At 41.9% G+C, this 26,939-nt stretch overlaps 1 protein-coding gene across 1 annotated transcript in view; it reads left to right on the top strand.

The window, feature by feature from the left end:
* The window catches only part of LOC126256435 (troponin I), a 38,793-nt gene extending 12,168 nt beyond the window's left edge, over positions 1-26,625 (top strand). The window contains exons 2-3 of the mRNA XM_049955486.1: positions 2,869-3,042; positions 25,728-26,625. Coding sequence (XP_049811443.1) covers positions 2,869-3,042; positions 25,728-26,625 — 1,072 coding nt within the window. The remainder of the gene's footprint in view (positions 1-2,868; positions 3,043-25,727) is intronic.
* The last annotated feature ends 314 nt before the right edge of the window (positions 26,626-26,939 follow it).

Here is a 26,939-nt window from a genome sequence, read left to right as displayed (position 1 = left end):
TAAAATTCTTAAAAGAGAATTTATTCATTAATAAATGGCTGTAACTATTCAATTTGTTTCTTGTGACGCTCAGTTAGCATATTAGGAAAAGAAGGAACAAGGATCCTGCTTGGTAACAATGTCTGGGGGCAATGAGGACACAATCGCCCTGAGTTTAACTGATTATTATTTAAATAAATCTTATCAATCAAATCACATTCGGTTGTGCTGCTGGGTTAGCCGTTAATACTTTCTACCAATGAACAGTATTACTTCAGTGCTGTGCATACGACGAAACTCGGAGCCGACGACGAAACTGTGTTGCTGGAACTGCTGCTGTTGTTGAAGACGGTAGCATATTGTGGAGCCTCAGCTAATTATAGGAACGGGCAATCGTAATCAATACAGCCTCTTCCGCCCGTCCACTGTCGGTACTCCTGCTCTAGACATCTGGCCGGCGCGCGTACATGATGCCGCCGAAAATGGTACTCACTACTGCGAGAGCGTTAACACCACACTTCCCCACACTACAAGCGCTGGAACCCGTCTCCCGTTCTCTCCACGCGCTCTGCGCAACAACTGCCTACCCAAGATTTTACAACGCACGAGCATTGCTATTATCGTTGCTAGTCGATACAAATAACATTTCCTTTGGCTTTTTCCCAGAGCTTATAAGTTCCACATTAAAACACAGATAAATACAATGAAATGTCAACAGACTTCTACCGAAATGTACACATACAGTGAAGCAATGTCCTTACTTATTAAAAGAAAGCATTTAAATTACTAATATTTACATAAAATTCAAAAAAATGTTATGTATCGGTAACAGGTGCCATGCATCCTGCATTTTCGGTGTTACAAGTGTCAATCACCTGTTTAAGTTTGCCAAGTTTTAGCAAGGTTTTGGTTTTGGTAGTGCCTAGAAAGTCCTTTTTCTTGGGGTGAAGAGATTTTGGGAAACTCCGATTCTTCTCTGCATGATGTTCCTACCCCCAGAATCTGATGAACAGGAACAACTGGACATGCGTCCGGCGCCTGCGGTGGTAAAAAAATTATATCTAACATTCATTATTGTTATTGTTGTTGCTGTGGTCTTCAGTCCTGAGACCGGTTTGATGCAGCTCTCCATGCCACTCTATTCTGTGCAAGCTTCTTCATCTCTCAGTACTTACTGCAACCTACAACCTTCTGAATCTGCTTAGTGAATTCATCTCTAGGTCTCCCTCTACGATTTTTACCCTCCACGCTGCTCTCCAATGCTAAATTTGTGATTCCTTGATGCCTCAGAACATGTCCTACCAACCGGTCCCTTCTTTCTGTCAAGTTGTGCCACATACTCCTCTTCTCCCCAATTCTATTCAATACCTCCTCATTAGTTATGTGATCTACCCATCTAATCTTCAGCATCTTCTGTAGCACCACATTTCGAAAGCTTCTATTCTCTTCTTGTGCAAACTATTTATCGTCCATGTTTCACTTCCATACATGGCTACACTCCATACTTTCAGAAACGACTTCCATGCATGGCTACACTCCATACTTTCAGAAACGACTTCCTGACGCTTAAATCTGTACTCGATGTTAACAAATTTCCCTTCTGCAGAAACGCTTTCCTTGCCATTGCCAGTCTAGATTTTATATCCTCTCTACTTCGACCATGATCAGTTATTACGATAACAATAATTATTTATTTATTTTTAGCATTATTAGCACTAGTTAGTATTAGTAATATTAATCAACTCAACGAGGTCATTAGAGATGGAGCAAAACCTCAGATTAGGGGAGGACGGAGAAAGAAAGCGGCTGTGTCCTGTCAAACGAACCATCCCGGCTTTGGCTTATGCGATTTAGGGGAATCACGGAAAATCTATCTCAGGATGGCTGGACACTGGTTTGAACCATCGTCCCCCCTGAATGTAAGTCCAGTGTGTTAACCACTGCGCAAACCCGCTCTGTAAATACTGGTACATTAATAACCGTTGTAAGCTGACTGTTGAATGCGAGCACGCAAACGTGGATGCGTTGTGCTGTACAGGTGCCGGATGTCAGGTTGTGGGATGGAGTTCCGTACCTGCTGCACTTGGTCGGTCAATGCAGGGACTGTTAAAGCTGGTTGTGGATTACACTGAAATTATCTATCATCTGATGATGACCCATATGTGATCGTCTAAAAGACTCATTTTACGTCTTTGCCAGAGGCTGTGCATGAATAGTAAGGGATTGGGTGTAGACCTACGTGAAGCCGGCCGGGGTGGCCGTGCGGTTCTAGGCGCTACAGTCTGGAGCCGAGCGACCGCTACGGTCGCAGGTTCGAATCCTGCCTCGGGCATGGATGTGTGTGATGTCCTTAGGTTAGTTAGGTTTAATTAGTTCTAAGTTCTAGGCGACTGATGATCTCAGAAGTTAAGTCGCATAGTGCTCACAGCCAACCTACGTGAATGGCACACATCGCTTGATGTGTCATGGACATCTGGCGCTCAATGGAGGTTGTCAGTGACATAACCTGCCATCTGCAAGGCCACATCACGATTTGTAAGGCGGTGAATCGATGTTGGTGATAATTCATCATATGTCAGCGTATAGAATGACTGGGTGGACTAAAGCAAGCCGGCCGAAGTGGCCGTGCGGTTAAAGGCGCTGCAGTCTGGAACCGCGAGACCGCTACGGTCGCAGGTTCGAATCCTGCCTCGGGCATGGATGTTTGTGATGTCCTTAGGTTAGTTAGGTGTAACTAGTTCTAAGTTCTAGGGGACTAATGACCTCAGCAGTTGAGTCCCATAGTGCTCAGAGCCATTTGACTAAAGCAAATAATACTTCCGTGAGTGAAGCAGTGGTAACTAGCGCGTTTAGTGCCCCGTGACGACATATACGTATTTTTGTTGGCAGCACCAGCACCACCACGACGGCGAAGCCGGAAGCCGGCCCCCCCGCCGCCCCTGCCGGCGGTCCAGCCGCCGCCCCCGGTGCCGCCCCCGGCGCCGCCCCCGCAGCCGCCCCCGCAGCCGCCCCCGGCGCCGCCCCCGCAGCCGCTCCAGCCAGCAATGCCACGGCCACGGGAAAGTGATCTGCGACTTCTTCCAGTATCCTCCAGTTGGATTCTCCTTCTTTGTAACATTTCTAGGCTCCAGTAAAGATTACTCACAATAATTTTTTTCTCTTATTTCTGTCAATTTACATAACTTGATAATATTAATGGTAACCTCAGACATTTTTGTCAGACATTTCAATTATCTAAAACGGAGTACTGTTTGAAAAAGCTGCACAAACATGCATCAGACCTTGATATGATTAAAATGTGTACCAAACAGTGGCAAGTTACTTTAAAAGGTACAAACATACACTACTGGCCATTAAAATTGCTACACCACCAAGGTGACGTGCTACAGACGCGAAATTTAACCGACAAGAAGAAGATGCTGTGATATGTAAATGACTAGCTTTTCAGAGCATTCACACAAGGTTCCTGCCGGTGGCGACACCTACAACGTGCTGACATGAGGAAAGTTTCCAACCGATTTCTCATACACAAACAGCAGTTGACCGGCGTTGCCTGGTGAAACGTTGTTGTGATGCCTCGTGTAAGGAGGAGAAATGCGTACCATCACGTTTCCGACTTCGATAAAGGTCGGATTATAGCCCATTGCGATTGCGGTTTATCGTATTGTGACATTGCTGCTCGCGTTCGTCGAGATTCAATGACTGTTAGCAGAATATGGAATCGGTGGGTTCAGGAGGGTAATACGGAACGCCGTGCTGGATCCCAACGGCCTCGTATCACTAGCAGATGAGATGACAGACATCTTATCCGCATGGCTGTAACGGATCGTGCAGCCACGTCTCGATCCCTGAGTCAACAGATGGGGACGTTTGCAAGACAACAACCATCTGCACGAACAGTTCTACGACGTTTGCAGCAGCATGGACTATCAGCTCGGAGACCATGGCTGCGGTTACCCTTGACGCTGCATCACAGACAGGAGCGCCTGCGATGGTGTACTCAACGACGAACCTGGGTGCACGAATGGCAAACGTCATTTTTTCGGATGAATCCAGGTTCTGTTTACAGCACCATGATGGTCGCATCCGTGTTTGGCCACATCGCGGTGAAGTGTGTATTCCTCACCGCCATACTGGCGTATCACCCGGCGTGATGGTATGGGGTGCCATTGGTTACACGTCTCGGTCACCTCTTGTTCGTATTGACGGCACTTTGAACAGTGGACGTTACTTTTCAGATGTGTTACGACCCGTGGCTCTACTCTTCATTCGATCCCTGCGAAACGCTACATTTCAGCAGAATAATGCACGACCGCATGTTGCAGGTCCTGTGCGGGCCTTTCTGGATACAGAAAATGTTCGACTGCTGCCCTGGCCAGCACATTCTCCAGATCTCTCACCAACTGAAAACGTCTGGTCAATGGTGGCCGAGCAAGTGGCTCGTCACAATACGCCAGTCACTACTCTTGATGAACTGTGGTATTGTGTTGAAGCTACATGGGCAGCTGTACCTGTACACGCCATCCAATCTCTGTTTGACTCAATGCCCAGGTGTATCAAGGCCGTTATTACAGCCAGAGATGGTTGTTCTGGTTACTGGTTTCTCAGGATCTATGCACCCAAATTGCGCGAAAATATAATCACATGTCAGTCTAGTTTGCACAATGAATAGCCGTTTATCATCTGCATTTCTTCTTGGTGTAGCAATTTTGATGGCCAGTAGTGTATAAAACTGTGCACTTCGCAAAACGAAAAAAAAAACAACCAATGACTGCAGTGTCAGTGAGTCACAACTGGAATCAGCCTACTTATACAAATAGCTGAGTGTAACATTTTGTACGGATTTGCAAGGAAACATGTACAACTGGTTCAGTCGTAGGCAAAGCAATGTCATACATCTGTTCACTGGTAGTATAATGAGAAAATGCAATCTGTCCACATAGAATATTTCTTACAAAATACTCGTGCGACCCACCCTAGAAGATTGTTCAAGTGTGCGGGGCCCATACAAAAAAGAACAAATTGGATATGCTTCACAAAAGATCATCACATGAGGTCACAGGTTTGTTTGATGCAGAGGAGAGCGTCACGGAAATGTTGAAAAATCCAAACAGGCATGGGCTTGAAGATACACGCCATCTGTCCTGCGAAGGTCTATCTGCAACCCATCATGAAACAGATTTGCGTGAAGAACCTAGGAATGCACTATAACCCCGTACATATCGCTCCCATAGAGTCTGCGAAGATGAGACTAGACTAAATACACGCACAGAGGTATACAAGCTATCAATTTTCTCTCGTTCTATACGCGAATTATAGGGGAAGAAGCCCCAATAAGTGGCACAATGTTAAGTACCCTCTTCCATGTACTTCACAGTAGTTTTCAGAGTGTAAATGTATATGAAGATAAACGACATGTGACACGGTGGCAGATTATTTTCATATTTAGGTTTACAAAATACGTCCTTCGTCAAGTACCGCTATTATTCTTACAGTGGGACATTTCTCCATTATTACCTGGTATCCTTCATCTGTGGAGCACTCCGCCACTGGCACGGCCCAGAGGCGGGCGAGAGCCCATCGCTGTCAAGGGCGGCTGTGCGGTCTGCCTCTAACTAAACCACCATCAACTGTCCTGTCGTCGCTACCCTAACAATTCCCTAGCAGGAAAGAGCTCTTTAATGCCTACCGTGCTTTGAGACATAACAGCTAAAAAATGCAATTCATGGGAGCGCCGTAGCTTACAAATTAAAACTAAAGAGATGCTGCAGATATGACCAATGTCCGTTCCGTAACTAGACAACTTTTATTCTATCTTACATTTGGAAAGGGTGTGTTCGTTCTTCTCATCTCATTGCTACGTCTTTTCCCCCGTCACGCCTCCCTAGTTGTTTTGACCCTTATCCCAGACCACCAATCATCCACCAGATAGGTAGGCTCTTCTCGGTGATGCTTCCAATCGGCCTGATTACCAGCCAACCCACTGCCCGATCCACTCCCTCAAGTCGGTCTCTTAAATCTTTGGCTTTGTGTGATTTTTATATCATCTGTATTCTCCAGCTGGCCTATAAGAATTTTTTCATTAATGGATGTATGGTCCGCCTGTTATGCAGAAGACTGTTTTTTCATGTGACCCACACACTCCTCTGTGCCATCAGCTATGGATTTTCTTTATTGAAATCTGTGAAATGTGAACATATTTTAAGCGGTAACTACGAAAATTAGGCCCAAAACAGTTTTTGTTTGTTTTTTTCCATTATTTTAATTTTACACTATACTCTTATGTAAGACCATGCCCTGCCATGCCCTGCTAGCCTGCCATGTGCAACCAGACGATGTTAATGTAAATTTATGTTTCTGTGTGTGTGTGTATGTGTGTGTGTGTGTGTGTGTGAGTGAACGCGTGTCTGTGTATGGTTTTTATCTACTTATGTTTTCTTATCTGTGAAATTCCTAATGTTTAAATAATACAGGGTGGAGTATTCATTTGTAACCGTTTTCCTTCAGCTATTGCCTCCTGTATGCGGAGGTCTTCCTTTATGGGTAGTTTATGTTACAGGCTATGGCTGGATTTTAGTATTGCTAAATCTAATTCTATTGTAGGCGGGTAATGATTGTGGGCTATTATGTGGTCAGCAAACGTGAAACGTCGACTTGGAATAGGACACGCAATAACTAAGTTTACACTATGTTTCGGTGAAGTGAAAAGTGTTCGTTACAAACAAAAGTGTAGAAATTAAGTGTAGTATTTCTGTGTGCCTCTCTCAATAACTCATGGGGGCGCGAAGAAAAAGGATACGCTAAAGTAAAGCGTAAGCACCACCAAATATATTCGCTAAATATCCTGATGCAACAACATTACGTTTAAACATAAAGTGATGTGTTAACTCGCAAACCAAATTCACATTAACATCGATTGGTTGCAGATGACAAGTTACCAGTTCGTGACAATATGAAAATGATCCTATATAAGCGTACAATATAAAATTAAGATAATAAAAAACAAACAAAAATGTTTTTATACCTAACTTTTGTAGATTAGTTATCGCTGAAAATATGTTTACATTTCACAGGTTTCAATATGGAAAACCCACTGATGATGGCATACAGATGCTGAAAAATGTTTGGGTCACATGAAAGTACAGTTTTGCGTAACAGGCGGATTTTATATCCAATAAGTTCGACTGCAAACATGGGAAATACAAGATCAGCAAGTCCAAATGATGAAGACTTTCATATTCTGTTTTTGTGTCTTGTTTTCTCCTCAATACTTAAGAATAATATCTGATGTATTCAAGCTGAGCAAGGGTTGATGTTTTATCATCTTTCACTGTCAACTTGCTTAAATGTTCCGTAACATTCAAAATTTCTTTCATATTTTGAGTGGTGATTATTTTTCTCTCCTTGGAGGCATCTCTTATGTGAGCTGGACATTCGAACACTACATGTTCTGCAGTGCCCATCTCTAATTCACAGATATGACGACAACTGACAACCTTCAGTAGCATTCAGACCATATAGCGTTCGCACGCAAAACTGTGGTCACTTGCTAGAGTGTCCGTGTCCGATAACTGAGTGGTCAGCGTGACGGATTGCCGTCCTACGGGCCCGGTTTCGTTTCCCGGATCGGAGATTTTCTCCGCTCAGGGACTGGGTGTTGTGCTGTCTTCATCATCATTTCATCCCCAACCGGCGCGCGGGTCGCCCAATGTGGGGTCGAATGTAATAAGACCTGCAGCAAGGCGGCCGGACCTGCCCCGAAAGGGGCCTCCCAGCCAATGACGCCAAACGTTAATTTCCATTTCCATTTCCACTTGCTAGAGTCAGTATTCAGGAAGCTCTCAGCTTGCTGCACACACGGTAGCGACTCAATGAGGGGGTGTCATGCAGCCTGCAGCTACCTGCCTACGTCAGTCTAATGATCCGTCTACAGGCGTTCTGTTTGGTTAAGATAAGGATAATTCGGTGCCAGGAAAGTACTTTAGGAATCCGAGATGATCTTACATCGATCTCCAGCTACAAGGCTTTGTCAAAGTAATATCAACTCACACATCATATGATTAGTGCCCAGCTTGAGTCCAATGCATATAAATTATGGATGGCAGTCAATGGAACTGTGCAGTGTTCTTCACACAGAAATAACTTGAGGTTTTTCAGATATGTTTGAGGATAGGAACGGACGCAGGTGGTATAGAAAGACTTGTAGCTTCACTCTCATGCTTATTAAACCAGTGTTGACTGGTAGTGGAGCCATTACCATCTTCAAACAGCCATTTGCTAGTAGCAAACTCTTCGTTGTTTAATGAATATGATCACTCAAAATGGCTGCATGGTTTCTACGAGTTGTCACTCTTTCAGTATGAGCAGAGCTGCAAAACATGGAGATGTAATCTCCATTACGAATCCCGACGACCCTTCACAGGTGGAACAACTTCCTTTGTATCCTCATATCCAGAAACTGCCTGCTGCAGAGCTCATTATAATCGCACAGTTTTCAGATAACATTACATATGTGCTTTAGCTGATAATCGAAGTTTTGTTTATGTGGTGCCAGAGACGCCACTCTTTGCATTCACTTGGTTTGGTATTAGTAACCATACCATCAAATGTTTTGTTTACACAGTTTCTATTGAACTGTTCCCGTTGAAATTGTTCTCTAGATGTACACTTAACCCAGCCGTGTTGTCAGTGGTCATGGTGTTACAAGTTTGTCGTTTAGGGTCATTAGTGTTCCTGTTAGTTCGATGAAGCGTCCCAAGCTTTCCTCTCCTGCACCGACCTCTTCTTTTCAGAGCAGCATTGACACCCAATGTGGGCAATTATTTGTTGCAGATATTATTATCTGAAAATTCCCTACAGTGTTCATCCTCTATAGCCCCCACTAGTCCAACGAGAGTTATTCCCGATGCCTTAACATATGTCCTGTCATCCTGTCCCTGCAGCCAGTCGATGCTTTCCATGTATTCCTTACTTCGTCGTTTCTGATGAGAACCTTCTCATTTCTTATCTTAACCGTCCACTTTATTTGCAACGTCCACATCCCAAACGCTTCCATTTTATTTCTTTTTTTTTTTTCACAGTCCGTGATTCACTTCCATACAAGGAAAAAAAAAACGTCATCAAGAAAGAATTGTATAAACGAAAGTTGGTAGGCGTATTTCTGCATCTAAGAAATGGCGTCTATTCCAATTTCGCTCCAGTGGCATAAGAGCGGTCCTAGTAGCGCCACAATGAGGATGAATACCGGGTTTGGTTTAAATACGCGTTGTAACAGTCGTGAGTTTAGTTACCTTTGAGACTGGACTTAGCTAGGTTACATTAGTCAAGAATGCCTACAAGGTGACAAAGACGCCATTATCAGCAGCTCACTGAGTTTTAACGAGATAGTGTAACAGGACTACGGGAAGCTGCATGTTCATTCCACGATATTGCAGAAAGACTTGGTAGGAATGCAGTAGCTATACGTGATTGCTGGCGGATGTGTTCACGGGAAAGTACGGCCGCAAGAAGACTGGGTCCTGGACGGCCACGTGGCACTACCGAAAGGGAAGACCATCGTGTTCGGCGTATGGCTGTGGCGCATCGTGCTATGTCAGCAGCAGCAATTCTAGCAGCAGTTGGCAACCACAGTGACACAACGAACTGTTACAAATCGGTTACTTCAAGGACAGGTCCGAACCACACGCCCTGCAGCGTACACTTCGCTATCCCCAAACCACCTCCGTTTGCGACTTCAGTGGTGTCAAGCGAGAGCTCATTGGAGGGCTTAGTCCAGGACTGTTACGTTTTCTGAAGAAAGCCGGTTCTGCCTCAGTACCAGTGACAGGCGTTAGTTAGTTAGAAGGAGACCAGTTGAGGACCTGCAACCAACCTGTCTGCGTGCTAACCTCTCTGAACCTAAAGCTGGAGTTATGTTTCGGGATGCTACTTTCTACGGCAGCAGGAGAACTCTCGTGGTTATCTCACGCGCCCTGACTGCAAATTTGCGAGTGAATCTGTGACTCGATTTCTTGTGCTGTCATTCATGAACGGCGTTCCGATGGTTATTTTCCAACAAGATAACAAGCCCATATACCGCTGTTATAACCCAACAGGCTCTACAGGATGTCGAGATGTTTCCTTGCCCTGCTCTATCACCAGATCTGTCTCCAGTACACACGAGACATCATCGGACGAAAAATCCAGCGTCATCCACAATCAGCATTAACCGTCCCTCTATTGACCGACTAAGTGCAACAGGCATAGATCTCTATCCCACAAATTGACATCCAGCACCTGTGCAACACAATATATACACGTTTGCATGCTTACATACAACATTCTGACAGCTACAGCGTAATTAATGTACCACCATTTCTCATTTGAAATGGCTCACCTTGCACTTACATTAACCTGTGATCTTGCAATGTTTGTCACTTAAATATATTACCTAATCAACTCCATCCCTGAAATTGGCCGGTCGGAGTGGCCGAGCGGTTCTATGCGCTACAGTCTGGAACCGTGCGACCGCTACGGTCACAGGTTAGAATCCTGCCTCGGGCATGGATGTATGTGATGTCCTTAGGTTAGTTAGGTTTAAGTAGTTCTAAGTTCTAGGGGACTGATGAACTCAGAAGTTCAGTCCCATAGTGCTCAGAGGCATTTGAACCATTTGAACCCTGAAATTTCATTACTCTACATTCTTGGTGTTGAAATTATTATAACCAAAAAAAGCTAGTCAGGATGAGCTCTAAAATGGATAATTGAAGAGATATGGACACTTCTTCATCTTCGATATTGCGTAACAAATCTCTTCTACTGTAAGGTTTTACTTTCCATATTTTGAGAGGCGCTAAAACAAGGAAAAAATGTCCATTAAACACGGGCTCTGAGGAGCATACCGTGACAGTTATGAACACTTGTTCATCTTGACTGCTGTGAAACACATCTCTTCTACTGAACAAGTGCGCATAGCTCTTAAGTTGTGCATTTTAGAACCCATATTTACTAGACAATTTTTTCTTGTTTTGATGCATACTATCTCCTCCCAAAATGTGGAAAAACAAGAACTTGCTGTAGAAGAGTTTTGTTTCACGGTATCGAAGATGAAGTGGTCATAGTTCTCCAGTTATGCATTTTAGAGACCATGTTTACTAAACGTTTTGCGTCTAGTATCGGGTAAATGTAGTCTGTAACTAAAAAAGTATCATGACGATCTCTCCATTGGCAAAAGATTCCGGAATAGTCCCCCACTCGAAGCTCCGGGAGGGGACTGCCAAAAGGGAGTTGACAATGAGAAAAAGATTGAATAACCAATGAAAGGATAACGTTCTACGAATCGGAGGTGGAATATCAGAAATTTGAACGTGGCAGTGAAGCCAGAAAATCTAAAAATTGAAATGCAAAGGCTCAGTCTAAATATAGTGGGGGTTAGTGAAGTGAAATGGCAAGAAGAGAAGTATTTCTGGTCAGATGAGTACAGGGTAATATTAGCAGCATCAAAAAGTTGTTTAATGGGGGTAGGATTCCGTGTGAATAGGAAGATACTTCAGAAAATGTGTTAATGTGAACAGTTTAGTGACAGGGTCGTTGTCAATAGAATCGACAACATACCAACGCCGACAACGATTGTTCATGCTTATATTCCGACGTCACAAGCTGAAGATGATGAGATAGAAAAAGTGTATGAGGATATAGAACGGATAAAGGGAGATGGATATCTAATAGTCACGGGGGACTGGAACGTGGTTGTAGATGAAGGAGTAGAAGAAACGATTACGGAAAAATACTGGCTTGGTACTAGGAATGAGAGAGGAGGAAGACTAATTGACTTCTGCAACACATTTCAGATAGGAATAGCAAATACATCGTTCAAAAAACACAAGAGGAGGTGATATCCTTGCAAAAGACGCAGAGATACTGGAAGATTTCAGTTAGATTATATCACGGTCAGGCAGAGATTCCGAAATCAGATACTGGATTGAAAGGCGTACCCAGGAGCAGATACGGACTCAGATCAAAATTTAGAAGTGATGAAGAGTAATTTAAGAGAATAGTCAGACGTAATCAGTGTGCAAAGAAGTGGGATACGAATGTACTAAGGAATGAAGAGATACGATTTAAGTTATCTAAAGCTATTTACTGCGATGAGGAATAGCTCAGTAGACAGTTCAGCTGAAGAATAATGGACGTCTTTAAAAAGAGCAATCAGAGGAGGTGGAAAAGAAAAACATAGGTACAAGGAAGATAACGAGAAGAAACCGTGGGTAACAGAAGAAATACTTCAGTTGATCAACGAAAGAAGGACATACAAAAATGTGAACGAAGTTAAGAAATACAGAAATACAAATCGCTTACGAGTGAAATAAATGGGAGGTGTAGGGAAGCTGAGAAGTAATTGGCTGCATGAAAAATGTGAAGAAAACGAAAAAGAAATGGTTGTCGGAAGGAGTGAATCAGCATATAGAAAAGTCAAAACAACCTTCTGTGATGCGGCTGGTCCCGGCGGAGGTTCGAGTCCTCCCTCGGGCATGGGTGTGTGTGTTTGTCCTTAGGATAATTTAGGTTAAGTAGTGTGTAAGCTTAGGGAATGATGACCTTAGCAGCTAAGTCCCATAAGATTTCACACACATTTGACCATTTTTTTGACCAACCTTCCGTGAAATTAAAAGCAGTGGCGGTAACATTAAAATGCATTGGGAATTCCACGGTTAAATGCTGAGGAGAGAGCGGATAGGTGGAAAGAATACGCTGAAGGCCTCTATGCGGGAGAAGACTTGTCTGATGTGGAAGAATAAGAAACAGAAGTCGATAGGAAACAGACAGGGGATCCATTATTAGAATCATAATCTAAAGAAGAACTCTGAAAGACTCAAGATCAAACGAGGCAGAAGAGATAGATAACATTCTATCAGAAATTCTAAAATCATTAGGGGGAGTGGCAACAAAACAACTATTCACGTTGTTGTGTAGAAAGTGTGAGTCTGGCGATATACCATCTGACATAGGAAAAATATCGTCCACACAGTTCCGAATACTGCAAGAGCTGACAAGTACGAGAAGCACAATCAGCTCAACAGTTAATGCATCCAAGTTACTGACAATAATATGCAGAAGAATGGAAAAGAAAATTGAGGATGTGTCAGATGGCTATAAGTTTAGGTTTGGAAAAGGTAAAGGCAGCAGAGAGATAGTTCTGACGTTGCAATTGATAATGAAAGCGCGACTAAAGAAAATTCAAGACTCATTCATAGGATTTGTCGAGTTGGAAAAAGCGTTCGAAAATGTCAAAGGGTGGAAGATGTTCGAAATTCTGAGGAAAATATGGGTAAGCTACAGTGAGAGGCGGGTATATACAATATGTATGGGAGCGAAGAGGGAGTAATATGAGTGGAAGACCAAGAACGGATTAAAAATTGAGTAAGACAGGTATGTGGTGTTTCGCCTCTACTTTGCAATCCGTGCATCGAAGAAGCAATGAGGATAGTAAAGGAAGGTTCAAGAGTGGAATTAAAAGTCAAGGTGAAAGGATATCAGTGATGAGATTCCCTGATGACATTGCTATAGTCAGTGAAAGTACTTTCAACAGTGTGCTTTTGTGCCATTACTACGATGCACCCTGCATATTTCATTCTAGGACGCTTTTTTTTAGCGAGGAATGTACTCTTTGACTGAGCTAGTGTGTTATTTTTACCGTTCTCGGTATGTTTGTTATGCTTTATTTTGGTGCAGTGCCGGAGAATATCTTTACCTGCCGGCCGGTGTGGCGGTGAGGTTCTAGGCGCTTCAGTGTGGAACCGTGTGACCGCTACGGTCACAGGTTCGAATCCTGCCTCGGGCATGGATGTGTGTAATGTCCTTAGGTTAGGTAGGTTTAAGTAGTTCTAAGTTCTAGGGGACCGATGACCACATATGTTAAGTCCCATAGTGCTCAGAGCCATTTTGAGCCATCTTTACCTCGTCTATTTTGATGCTAATGTCATTTATACAGTTCTTCATTACCATCGTCTTTTTCTTGTTTTGTTTACTTCAATCCACGTCTTGCCCTCATTTGACTCTCCTTCCGATTCAGCATATACTGCCATTCTTCCTCACTGCCGCTAAAGATAGCAAAATCATCAGCAGATCTTATCATTCATAGCTTTTCTTCCTTAATTTTCATGTAATATAATTATAGGCCAACACTCCCTTTAATGTTCTTTTGCCTCTGTCGTTAAGTTTAGTTGTTCATCCATTATTGTGTTCAATAGGGGAAGGAGTTTACGAATTGTATTTCCTTATGAAGCTAGCTATATTAGCCCTAGATTCCCGTAATAGGTTCTATTTATTAATTTAGTTTTTACTGAACTGAATCTGTGCCAGTGGCAAATATTAAAGAAACTATTTTAACATTCACATAACTCTATGGAAAAAATTTAGCAAAGTAAAACTTGGAGCTATATAATTCCAGAATGAAAAAAATAACAAACAAACAAACAAAACACTGAAAATAATAATGATGATAATAGTAATAATAATAATAATGATAATAATAATAAACAAGCAGTATAAGAATTTCACAATGAATTTTCACTCTGCATTGGAGTACTCGCTGATTTGTAACTTCCTGGTAGATTAAAATTATATGCCGGGCGGAAACTCGAATCTGGGACATAGATCCGAGTGCCAGTCCGGGACACAATTTTAATCTGCCAGAACGTTTCAGTATATGACAGAGTTTCATTTGTGATTCTTGTCATGGAGGCATTGATTGAGCGGACACCGAAAATACGAGGGCAGTTCAATAAGTAATGCAACACATTTTTTTCTGAAACAGGGGTTGTTTTATTCAGCATTGAAATACACCAGGTTATTCCCCAATATTTAAGCTACACAACACTATTTTTCAACGTAATCTCCATTCAATGCTACGGCCTTACGCCACCTTGAAATGAGGGCCTGTACGCCTGCACGGTACCATTCCACTGGTCGATGTCGGAGCCAACGTCGTACTGCATCAATAACTTCTTCATCATCCGCGTAATGCCTCCCACGGATTGCGTCCTTCATTGGGCCGAACATATGGAAATCCGACGGTGCGAGATCGGGGCTGTAGGGTGCATGAGGAAGAACAGTCCACTGAAGTTTTGTGAGCTCCTCTCGGGTGCGAAGCCTTGTGTGAGGTCTTGCGTTGTCATGAAGAAGGAGAAGTTCGTTCAGATTTTAGTGCCTACGAACACGCTGAAGTCGTTTCTTCAATTTCTGAAGAGTAGCACAATACACTTCAGAGTTGATCGTTTGACCATGGGGAAGGACATCGAACAGAATAACCCCTTCAGCGTCCCAGAAGACTGTAACCATGACTTTACCGGCTGAGGGTATGGCTTTAAACTTTTTCTTGGTAGGGGAGTGGGTGTGGCGCCACTCCATTGATTGCCGTTTTGTTTCAGGTTCGAAGTGATGAACCGATGTTTCATCGCCTGTAACAATCTTTGACAAGAAATTGTCACCCTCAGCCACATGACGAGCAAGCAATTCCGCACAGATGGTTCTCCTTTGCTCTTTATGGTGTTCGGTTAGACAACGAGGGACCCAGCGGGAACAAACCTTTGAATATCCCAACTGGTGAACAATTGTGACAGCACTACCAACAGAGATGTCAAGTTGAGAACTGAGTTGTTTGATGGTGATCATCTCGAACGAGTGTGTTCGCACGCTCCGCCATTGCAGGAGTCACAGCTGTGCACGGCCGGCCCGCACGCGGGAGATCAGACAGTCTTGCTTGACCTTGCGGCGATGATGACACACGCTTTGCCCAACGACTCACCGTGCTTTTGTCCACTCCCAGATCACCGTAGACATTCTGCAAGCGCCTATGAATATCTGAGACGCCCTGGTTTTCCGCCAAAAGAAACTCGATCACTGCCCGTTGTTTGCAACGCACATCCGTTAGAGACGCCATTTTAACAGCTCCGTACAGCGCTGCCACCTGTCGGAAGTCAATGAAACTATACGAGACGAAGCGGGAATGTTTGAAAATATTACACAAGAAATTTCCGGTTTTTTCAACCAAAATTGGCCGAGAAAAAAAAATGTGTTGCATTACTTATTGAACTGCCCTCGTATGTCCTCATGGGAACTTTAGTACTGGTCACGACGGTAGCCTACACTACAGCACAAGAAGCATTTACAGAGAAATGTAATAAATAAGCACAAAATAACGCGAGTGCGTCAGATACAATAGAAAACGAGCAATGAAAATTGTTCATGTAATTTTTGAGGTTGCAGAGTGGCGATACTTTGCAGATCACTGTAGTATGGATAGATCTGCCCACGAGAGAAGACGACTTATATTGACGAAAGACTCCATATTCGTAACTAAATCATTAAAAACTACTTTCTGAGAGGATTAATCCTCCTGCAGCATGTCAAGAAATATCCATGCAAATCGAAGTACTGCCCAACTCATATTTTGTGCATCCAGCAAATGAATTTATTACGATTTTTCCTACTAGAAACAACGATGCCCATGCATCTTACGAAGCAAAGAACGTTACTCGACGTTCGCTTTCGACTGTGAGTAGGAATGCAAATTAACCTTTGACCTGTTGGCTGCATACATGAGGGGGCAAGGCAAATTCTTGACGTCACATGTCAAGGTTTCTTAGATGGAGGGAGGCTAGTTGCACCAGTAGCCTGATACACACTTTTGTCAAAGAAAATTCTGCCCCATCAGCAAATTTTATCTCACATGTGTACATATAGCATCAAAAATAGACAAATGTATCGACAACACTGTGGTCCCTTGTTGAAAAGTATCTGTAAAACCTGGATTTTGCGCCACGTTAATAAGTATCTGAACAATCTGAATTATTTATAAAATACATGTAATGAGCACAACTTACAGTATTTGCATCCAAAACATATATGAGCACACGCCAACACACACACACACACACACACACACATGCCAATAATAACATAGTATTTTATCTACCATTAACAGTTAGTCACAGCCCAATAAAACTAAATAGCCAAATAAATTCCAGTGTTTTACTGGCCATTAAAACGAAACAGTCAGTCCCATTTTTTGTGAACAGGCGTAGTTCAATCTTCGTACCACGCTTGGTGCAGGGTACAATGTTCCTCACACATCTAAACTGTCTGTGTTACTGTTGTATAACTACGAAACACAGTACCAGAGCTCCAAGAGCTAATAGAAAGCACTGATGCTCAAATCATTATAGGCACTGAAAGCTGCTAAATACAGAGTGCGGTAGCGTGTTTGTTGTGGTTAGAAGTAGTTTATTTTGTAGCGAAATTGAAGTATGCAGTTTCTTAGTTAGTATCGGTAGAAGTCATTTTTGGCAACCGGAATAAAATAATAATTGCATCCTTTTATCGACCTCACAGCTCAGATGATACAGTTGCTGAAAGGTTCAAAGAAAACTTGAGTCTGTAAAACATCTACCCGACTCATACAATTGTAGTTGATAGTGACTACAATTTATCCTCGATATAGTGGCGAAAATAGATGTTTCAGTCCGGAAGTTCGCGTAAAACATCACCCGAAATGGTGCTAAATGCATTCTCTGTAAATTATTTCGAGAAGTTAGTTCATGAGCCCACGCGTATAGTAAACGATTGTGAAAACACACTTGACCTCTTAGCAACAACTAATCCCGAGCCAATAACGAGCATCAATACGGATACAGGGATTAGCGAGCACAGGGATGACGCAGCGAGACAGAATACCGTAACTCCCAAATCATCCAAAAATAAACGAAAAATATATCTATTAAAGAAAACAGATGAAAATTCATTTGACGCCGTACTGAGAGACGATCTCCACTCCTTCCAAATTAACAATGTTAATGTAGACCAGTTGTGGCTTGAATTCAAAGAAATAGTATCGACAGCAATTGAGAGCTTTATACCAAATAAATTAACAAACGACCTAGTTGCTCCACTTGGTACACAAAACGGGTCAGAACCCTGTTACAGAAACAACAACAAAAGTTCGCCAAATTTCAACGAACGCAAAATCTCCAAGGTTGGCGATCATTTGCAGACGCTTCAATGCCAGATGCTTATAACAGCCGGCCGGAGTGGCCGAGCGGTTCTAGGCGCTACAGTCTGGAGCCTCACGATCGCTACGGTCGCAGGTTCGAATCCTGTCTCGGGCATGGATGTCCTTAGGTTAGTTAGGTTTAATAAGTTCTAAGTTATAGGGGACTGATGACCTCAGAAGTTAAGTCCCATAGTGCTCAGAGCCATTTGAGCTTATAACAGTTTCCGCAAGGAAACCGGGCAGAAAATGCAAAGACATTCTGGTAGTATACTAGCGACAAGACAAAATCAATGCCTTCTCTGTGCGATAGCAATCGAAATACAATGCCTGATAGTGCTGTTAAAACATTATTACTAAACACAGCGTTCGGAAATGCCTTCTCCCAAGAAGACGAAGTAAATATTCCAGAATTCGAATCGAGAACAGCTGAAAAGATGAGTAATTTAGAAGCAGATACCCTCGGAGTAGCGAATCACCTTCAATCACTTCCGGCCCACACTGTATACCAGTTAGGTTCCTTTCAGATTATGGTGATGAAATAGCTGCATACTTAACAATCATATTCAATCGCTCGCTCGACGGAAGATTCGCATCCAAAGACTGGAATGTTGCACAGGTCACACTAACATTCAAGAAAGGTAGTAGGAGTAATCCCCTAAATTACAGGGTCAAAACATCAACGTCGATATGCAGTAGGATTTTGGAACAAATATTGTGTTCGAACATTATGAATTACCTCAAGAGAATGGTCTGTTGACACACAGGCAACACGGATTCAGAAAACATCGTTCTTGTGAAGCTCTCTACTCACACGAAGTGTTGAGTGCTATCGACAAGATATTTCAAATTGATTCCGTATTTTTAAATTTTCAGAAGGCTTTTGACACTGTACCTCACAGACGGGTAATCAAATTGTGTGCTTATGGAATATCGTCCGAGTTATGTGACTGTATTCGTGATTTCCTGTCAGAGAGGTTACAGTCCGTAGTAACTGGTGGAAAGTCATCGAGTAAAACAGAAATGATATCTGGCGTTCCTCAAGGTAGCGTTATAGGCTCTCCGATGTTCCTTATCTACATAAACGATTTAGAAGACAATATGAGCAATCGTCTTAGGTTGTTTGCAGATGATGCTGTCGTTTATCGTCTAGTAAAGTGATCAGAAGATCAAGACAAATTGCAAAGCGATTTAGAAAATTGGCAATTGACCCTAAATAATGAAAAGTGAGAAGTAATCCAAGTGAATGAGAAAAGTAATCCGTTAAACCTCGGTTACACGATAAGTCAATCAAATCTAAACGCCGTAAATTCAACTAAATACCTAGGAATTACAATTACGAACACCTTAAATTGGAAGGAACACATAGAAAATGCTGTGGGGAAGGCGAGCTAAAGACTGCGTTTTTTTGGCAGAACGCTTAGAAGATACAAGAGATTTACCAAGGAGACTCCCTACGCTATGCTTGTTCGTCCTCTTTTCAAGTACTGCTAAGCGGTATGGGATGCTTACCAGGTAGGGTTAACGGAGTACATCGCCAAAGTTCAAAGATGAGCAGCAAGTTTTGTATTATCGAGAAATAGAGGAGAGAGTGTCATGGACATGATACAGGATCTAGGGTGGGCATAATTAAAACAAAGGCGGTTTTCGTTGCGGCGGCATCTTCTCACGAAATTTCAATCACCAACTTTATCCTCCGAGTACGGAAATATTTTGATGACGCCGACCTGCATAGGGAGAACGATCATGACAATAAAATAAGGGAAATGAGATTTATATCTTCTATTTTTATATTATTTCTTTCTAAATTCTTTTTTACTTCGTTTACCCAGCTTGTTGTGGACTTCTTACCCCACAAATATTAGAGAATCTCAGTAGTTAAGCTATTGTCTTGCATTCGAAATAAATATCCAAAAAACGTGAGTCTCCTTTTTCTCATAACATTTGAAATATTTTCTATATTTTGGCGTATTTCAGCATTTCTTCGTAATTTCGAACCTTCTGCTGTGTTTTGTGCACCTAATATTTTCCGTATAAAATTCGTCTTTCTAATACAGGGTGAGCACAAAGTCTTGCCCTGATTATAACAATTTATTACAGAATAACCATTTCCCATAATAATTTACATTTGATGCCGTTACATTGCTTCGTGTTACTAGTTTTTTTAAGACCACTTACGTTAGTAAACCTTAACGTGTGCACCCTTGGTAGCTTGGAGAATGTCGAGCCGGTATTCCAATACCCGCCAGGTATTTCGTAACTTGTGTTCTGTCACAGTAGCCACAGCAGCTTCTACCCAAGCCATCAGTTCGTCGACGTCAGCAACTAGTGTGACGAAGACTCTGTCCTTGAAATAACCCCAGAAAAAAAATTCAAGGTACGTAATGTCTGGAGAGAATAGTAATGTCTGGATCGGTGGATTGGAAGTATCAGTCCAACACCCTGGCAACCCGCTCTCCAGACATTACACCCTATGACTTTTTTTCTGGGGCTATATCAAGGAAGAGCCTTCGGCACACAAGTTGCTGACGTCGACGAACTGAAGGCTAGTATACAAGCTGCTGTGGGTACTGTGACAGAACGCATGTCACGAAACACCTGGCGGGAACTGGAATACCACTTCGACATTCTCCGAGCTACCAAGGGAGCACACGTTGACGTTTACTAACGTAAGTGGTCTTAAGAAAACCTAGTAACACTAACCTATGTGACGGCATCAAATGTAAATTATTATGTCAAACGGTTATTCTGATATAAATTTTCATAATCAGGGTAAGACTTTATGCTCACCCTGTATTTCTAATTTATCTAAATCGTTGTTATTATTATACCAAAGTTTTAAAAACTCATGTTAGCTGAAATAATACGTCAGCAATTATAAAAATGCAACTATTGATGACTTACAATTGTTGCCTAAGTCTAACAATGTTACTTCCACGTCTCAATTGTTCTATAACCGTAGAAAACGAATACGCTATGCTGAAATAACATGATGCAGTGATAGCTGATACTTCACTTTGGCTTAAACGACGCATTATTCCCGGTAGTACAAAATCCAGGCGACCAAGCACCATTCTAGGGGGGGGGGGGAAATAATACACCAAGAAAATAAGAAAATATAAGTAACATTACTGAGTGCCTGATATGTAACTTTATTTTTATTACTTTTGGTCGTTGACATATCTGCGGTAGCATGTTTACCCACAGATGTTACATTTTATGATGTGCTCTGACTAGAACTTAAATGCACTGTATCAGGACTGCATATTTTCGTAAAACGCGAGTATAGCTTTGTGATGTACCTAATATGAAATGCAAATACAACACGGTCAAAGACAATGATGGACTATCTTCCATACAGAGAGGATGGTTGTTGCTCTCTCGAAAATATAGTCTTTGCACCAAAATAAATTTGTCTCAAAATACCTACAGATGTCGAGTGCAAAACACACTTGACATTACTGTTGCAACATAACTGTTCTATAACGGTAAAATATTACACTTTGCCTGCATATTGACACTACTGATCTGCCTTGCAGAGTAAGCTTCACTTGTCAACGGGCATATTCGATCTTTGAGCCTGCATGGTACAAGGACAGAGGAAGCTAAGATTAAATATCTCCATACCTAAAATGTCTCTGTTGCTTACAAACGTTCACGCAACACTACTGCTGACTGAACTCTGCATTGTACTATAAGCATAGTTCGATCATCGCAACACACTTTAAAGAAAGCAAAAATTGTCCTGTTTCTTATCAAACTACGAAGAGAATTTCTTCTATAATGGTACAAAGACACGTGGCACTACTGATCCAACTTAATAGTTACGCTACACTTGATGAAGACATATTGCTATCACACACAGCGAACTATATAATATTTTTTATGAAATTGCATTCTGAAAAGTAGTAATACAAAAATTCATATAGGTAAGAAACAGTGATTAAGTTCAACAAGTTTTTTAAGTTGCCCAAACATTCTAGCAACTCCACGCTAGGGTATTAGCTTTATGTTGCTAGTACAAAACCTTTGTCATCTTCTGCTGATAATGGTAACTTACGCTGTCGCACAGTGAAGACTACATGACACTTAAGACAGGTAAGTAACAATGGTTGCTATGGTTGTAGGTTCGAATCCTGCCACGGGCATGGATGTGTGTGATGTCCTTACGTTAGTTAGGTTTCAGTAGTTCTATCTAGGGGACTGATGACCTCAGATGTGAAATCCCATAGTGCTTAGAGCCATTTGAACCAATAATGGTTGCTGTGCTTTCAGCTGGTTAGTTTTGGCTGTTTTCCGAAGTCACGCAGCTGCGAATGACATCAGTATCATATGATATGAAGTTCCATAGTCTTTCATCTTTAGTGTATAAAACAAGGACATCACACACATCCATGCCCGAGGCAGGATTCGAACCTGCGACCGCAGCAGCGCGGTTCCGTTCTAATTTTATCACTGCAAGACATGTCAAGGCAAAATTGCTGTTTATCCTACGCATGAAACGCAATGTGACAGCAAGACGAATTTAGATTAAAATCAGCAATAAAACACGGGAAACCATTTAGAGGAAATACGAAAATCCTGTGGCTGTACCATATAAAGAGGAACTGGTTGATGCTATCGTGGCTGTACTAATGGATGAGCTGCCTGATATGTTGTGGCAGCTCCATGTAGACGATTATTACCTTAAAGACCTGGATATAATGCAAGATTTTTTTAGTATTTTTAACGAGACGATGATATCTAAGGTAGTCAACATCAGTCAACGACTTTTGTGTGCAAGCAGACTACCATGGCAACAGCAATGTGATTGTGAACAACAGTAATTGGACAAGGTACAATTGTAAAATAAGGGCATATAAAAAACTTATATGTCAAATCACAAGCCCAGGAGTGGACGAAGATATCAGTAACCATTATATCAGTTTTATAAAAGCATCTGTGAGAATTGTTTCCATCTTTCCTTGGCTGAGGAACGTGGTATTTCAGGACTAAAGTTACGATTTATAACTACAGAATGGATGATGTGTTAGACCCGGTGAAAGACGAAGTACATTAATTACCAAAGTATTTCCAAAGTGTTCCACTGTACTCTGTGCCAATCGCTTCTGTGTGGTGTAAACTATCTCATACAGAACAGTTGCTGTGTTGTGTTTAACAGTGTACTGCATTTTGTCTACTGCGGTAATAAGAATACATAGAAACTGACTGGCGCACAAGTAAATCTTCCAGACAATAATGACTGAGAGAAGATTACAAACTACGTTGTGTCTGCCTATATGGGAGGGGGGGCGGGGAGGGGGGGGAGACGAAAAAATGCCTCACTAGGCGGTTCACATGCGATTCGTCATCCCAATACAAGACAAAAGCGTAGCAAAATCTAATTCTGCCACTAGGTTTAATAGAAATGAGATGTAAAAAACAAGGCTCTGGCAACGCTGTAACTGTGTGCAGCATGTCCAAGATGAGGTATCATGAACTCTGCGCTGTGCTGGATCCGCCCCATTAACTCCGCGAGAACCGGCACGGTAGCACAGTGTGTTCGTCAGAAGGTTAGCTGTCCTCTGTAATAAAAAACTGAGTAAGGGATTAACTTGGACGGGTGGCATGGGACGTCCACCCTTAACAAATGTGACGAACAGTAACGAACAAAATGAGATAAGAAAATGAGACGAAGCAGTGCCGTCGGGAATGATTATGCGGAGTCGCCGATGTTGGAGCCGCGTTCGCGGCAAACATTTTTTTTCGGATACAGCATAACACTGTATCCAGTCTACGACACCTTTTGTTGTCTTCTTCTGCAATGCTTTTATTATGCTTGTCAATGTGCTCGTAATAAAATAGCTGGTACTTTTTACACAATCTGATGCTTCGCTTAATATTGAAATACTGATTTTAAGTACTTTATATAGGCCTACGTATATCCAGCGTATGGTCTGAAAATGCTACTGATTAAATACCACAGTACGTGAAAAGGATACACTAAACATCTACTGAAATAACAACACGGTGATAAAGCTTGCTGCTTTTAAACATTTAACTTCTATTAACAATGATGAATCATGACTTTTAAATAATGTCCATCACTATGAAAAGTAGAATATATTAAACTCCACTATAGAAATGAATCCTTCAGTCCTTTTGTGGTGCTGATCAACGTATTGCAGCTCCTGACGAGATTTTGCTACCGATGGGTGATTTAAGGTCGGGACACACATGTCAGGACCGTGTCCGTGCCGAGACACGTCCGAGTATCGGCCGTCACCCGCACAACGAAATACACCATTAAAACAAATGTAGCGTGGCGGGCCCCACTTGACCGGGCCGTGCACGGGGAACGTCAACGGGCCGGGGCAGGGCCCGGGCCGGGCGGGATTCGCCGTGTTTAATTTTTCACGTGACGGACACGACCTGACGGTGGAGTTGTCTTTTGAGCTGTGCAACTGCGCAAAACTGTTCTGTGTACAAAATATGGATGTGGAACGACTAATAGAGGAAGTTCGTAAGTTTCCTGTTCTTTACGATCAAGGAAGTGAGAACTACAGGAATATCGAGTACAAAGACAGAGTTTGGAAGACAATTGCAACAGATCTACAAGCCAAAGGTAAGATAAAAACTATACAAGTTGTAATACCCGAAAGATATTTATTTACTTTTTATTTTACAAACAGATGTTTGGTTTATGTCATCGTCATATCGCCAAGGCGACATGTTCTTGCCATTCCACAGTCCCTTGTGGAGAATTCAGGAATTTTTTGAGTTGTTCTCGTACAGCAAATGCAGCATTTGTTGATCTCCCACGAATTCGAGGTAGGTTTCGAAGATTTGATGATCTTCCGGATCCCTCAGCAGTTTCCTTTTGATCCATCCTCTGTTCGGGCACCCTATAACCTTCCATTTTTCGAATAAAGTTGTACAGTACACACGCAGCCGTCACAATCATTGTAAGGTTACTAGGATCTCCCTGAAGGATTCTTCTAAATATTCGAAATTTCTGTTGCAATATACCGAATGCATTTTCGGATATTCTTCTTGCCCGACTCAAACGATAATTAAATATAGCCTTGTCATTTGTTAAGTTCCTGCCAGGATATGGTCGCATCAAGTATGTTTTGAGAGGGAAAGCTTCATCGCCTACAATTACCATTGGAAGTTCAACATCAGTTCCGGGTAAAGTTTTACTCTTTGGGACGCTAAGCGTATTGTTTTCCAATGACTTTCCAAGATTTGAATTTACTAGAATGCCTCCATCAGAGTTTTTTCCGTACGCTCCCACGTCTATTGCAATAAAATTATAACATGGGTCAACCAGAGCAAGAAGCACAATGGAATATGTTTTTTTGTAATTCCAATAGAGACTTCCTGAGTTGTTTGGAGCCTGTATTGTTACGTGCTTTCCATCTAAAGATCCAATGCAGTTTGGAAACTGCCATTTTGTCCAAAACTCCTCAGCTATAGCATTCCATTTTCTTCATTCGGCACAGGCATCACCTCTTCTAACAATAAATCGATAACTGCTCTAGAGGTGTCATGGACGATAGCTCCAACTGTGGATTTTCCCAACCTGTAGCTGAAGGAAATAGTTTTAAAGGAATCTCTTGTAGCAAGGAACCTGAAAAAAATTGAACTGTATAAGATGAGAAATACTGTATAATCTATAAAATATTTGCAGCATTTTAAACATTGTAATATAAATACGCGAATTAAAATATTTTTGCTACAGGTGGAATAGAGGAATGAAAAATAAATGGGCATCTGTTCGTGACCAACTAAGGAAGACCGTGCAGAAAAGGAAAACTGTTTCAGGACAAGCTGCAGTTCATCAACATAAATACAAGTATGAAGATCTCTTAACGTTCCTGCTACCTTACATGGTAGAACGAGAAACAGTTTCCAATGTTCCTTACACGCAAGACAATAATGAGCATAAACAAGAATCAAATACAGATTCCCAAGAGGAGCAGTCTATTGTTGAAAACGAAAAAGAGTCTATGCAAGAAGACATTGCAGATGAAGAATGGATCATTAAAACCCAGGATAGTGAAACAGAGAATTTGATAGAGCGCACTTGGCATTCCCAGACGCCCTCAGCTCATTCGTCCGTCACTTCAAAGAAGAACACGTTTATGAAACCACCACTGAAACGAAAATTTCAGCGTGAGGTTAAACCACAAGAATCTGCATCAAGCCAGCTCATGTCTTACATTTTGGCAGAAAAAAAATCTGAAAAACAGAGAGATATACAAAACCCAATTGATGCTTTTTTGGCTGGTATAGCACCAGCCCTAAAATCGTTGCATCCACTACTTTTTCATCAAGCTAAAAGTAGGAATTTTTCAATTGTACAAGACTTTGAACTGAAGCAACTCATGAATGACGTATCAGTCCATCAATTCACTCCATCATCCTCCAATTCCTCAGCAAAATCTGTTTCAACACCATATCCTTCACCTGTGGAAAACGAGTCAACAGAAACTACACAGCAGCTTTTGGATCTGCAAAGGGATTCGCACAATTCGTATATAAATAACCAAAGCCATCATCCTCCAAGTTCCCCTGCATCCTCATCAGCTTCAGAAACTAATTCACTGAATAGTCCTCATTTGTTTTTCTTAGGGTAGTAGAAATTTAACTGTATTATTTACTAACTTATGTATTTATCTTTCAATTACTAAAGTAATAAAATAAAAATGCTGTCCTTAAAACTTCTTATTTATTTGTATTCTGTGTACTTTTCTTTAACCTACCGTAAAAAAACAGCCAGTCGTTCTTTGGGTGAAACTGATACTCTCCAGAACATGTCGTTTTTTTCTCAGTCTTGGTTCTAGTTTCTTTAAAAGTTCACAGAAGGTGTACTGCGTCATCCTAAAATATTCATAAAACTTAGTCTCATCATCCACGAGGTGAGAAAATAGTGTTCGAAACTCTCCCTGTA

The sequence above is a fragment of the Schistocerca nitens genome, chromosome 1 (assembly GCF_023898315.1).
Source record: "Schistocerca nitens isolate TAMUIC-IGC-003100 chromosome 1, iqSchNite1.1, whole genome shotgun sequence".
Taxonomy (NCBI): domain Eukaryota; kingdom Metazoa; phylum Arthropoda; class Insecta; order Orthoptera; family Acrididae; genus Schistocerca; species Schistocerca nitens.
This window is presented reverse-complemented; position numbering and strand designations above follow the sequence as displayed.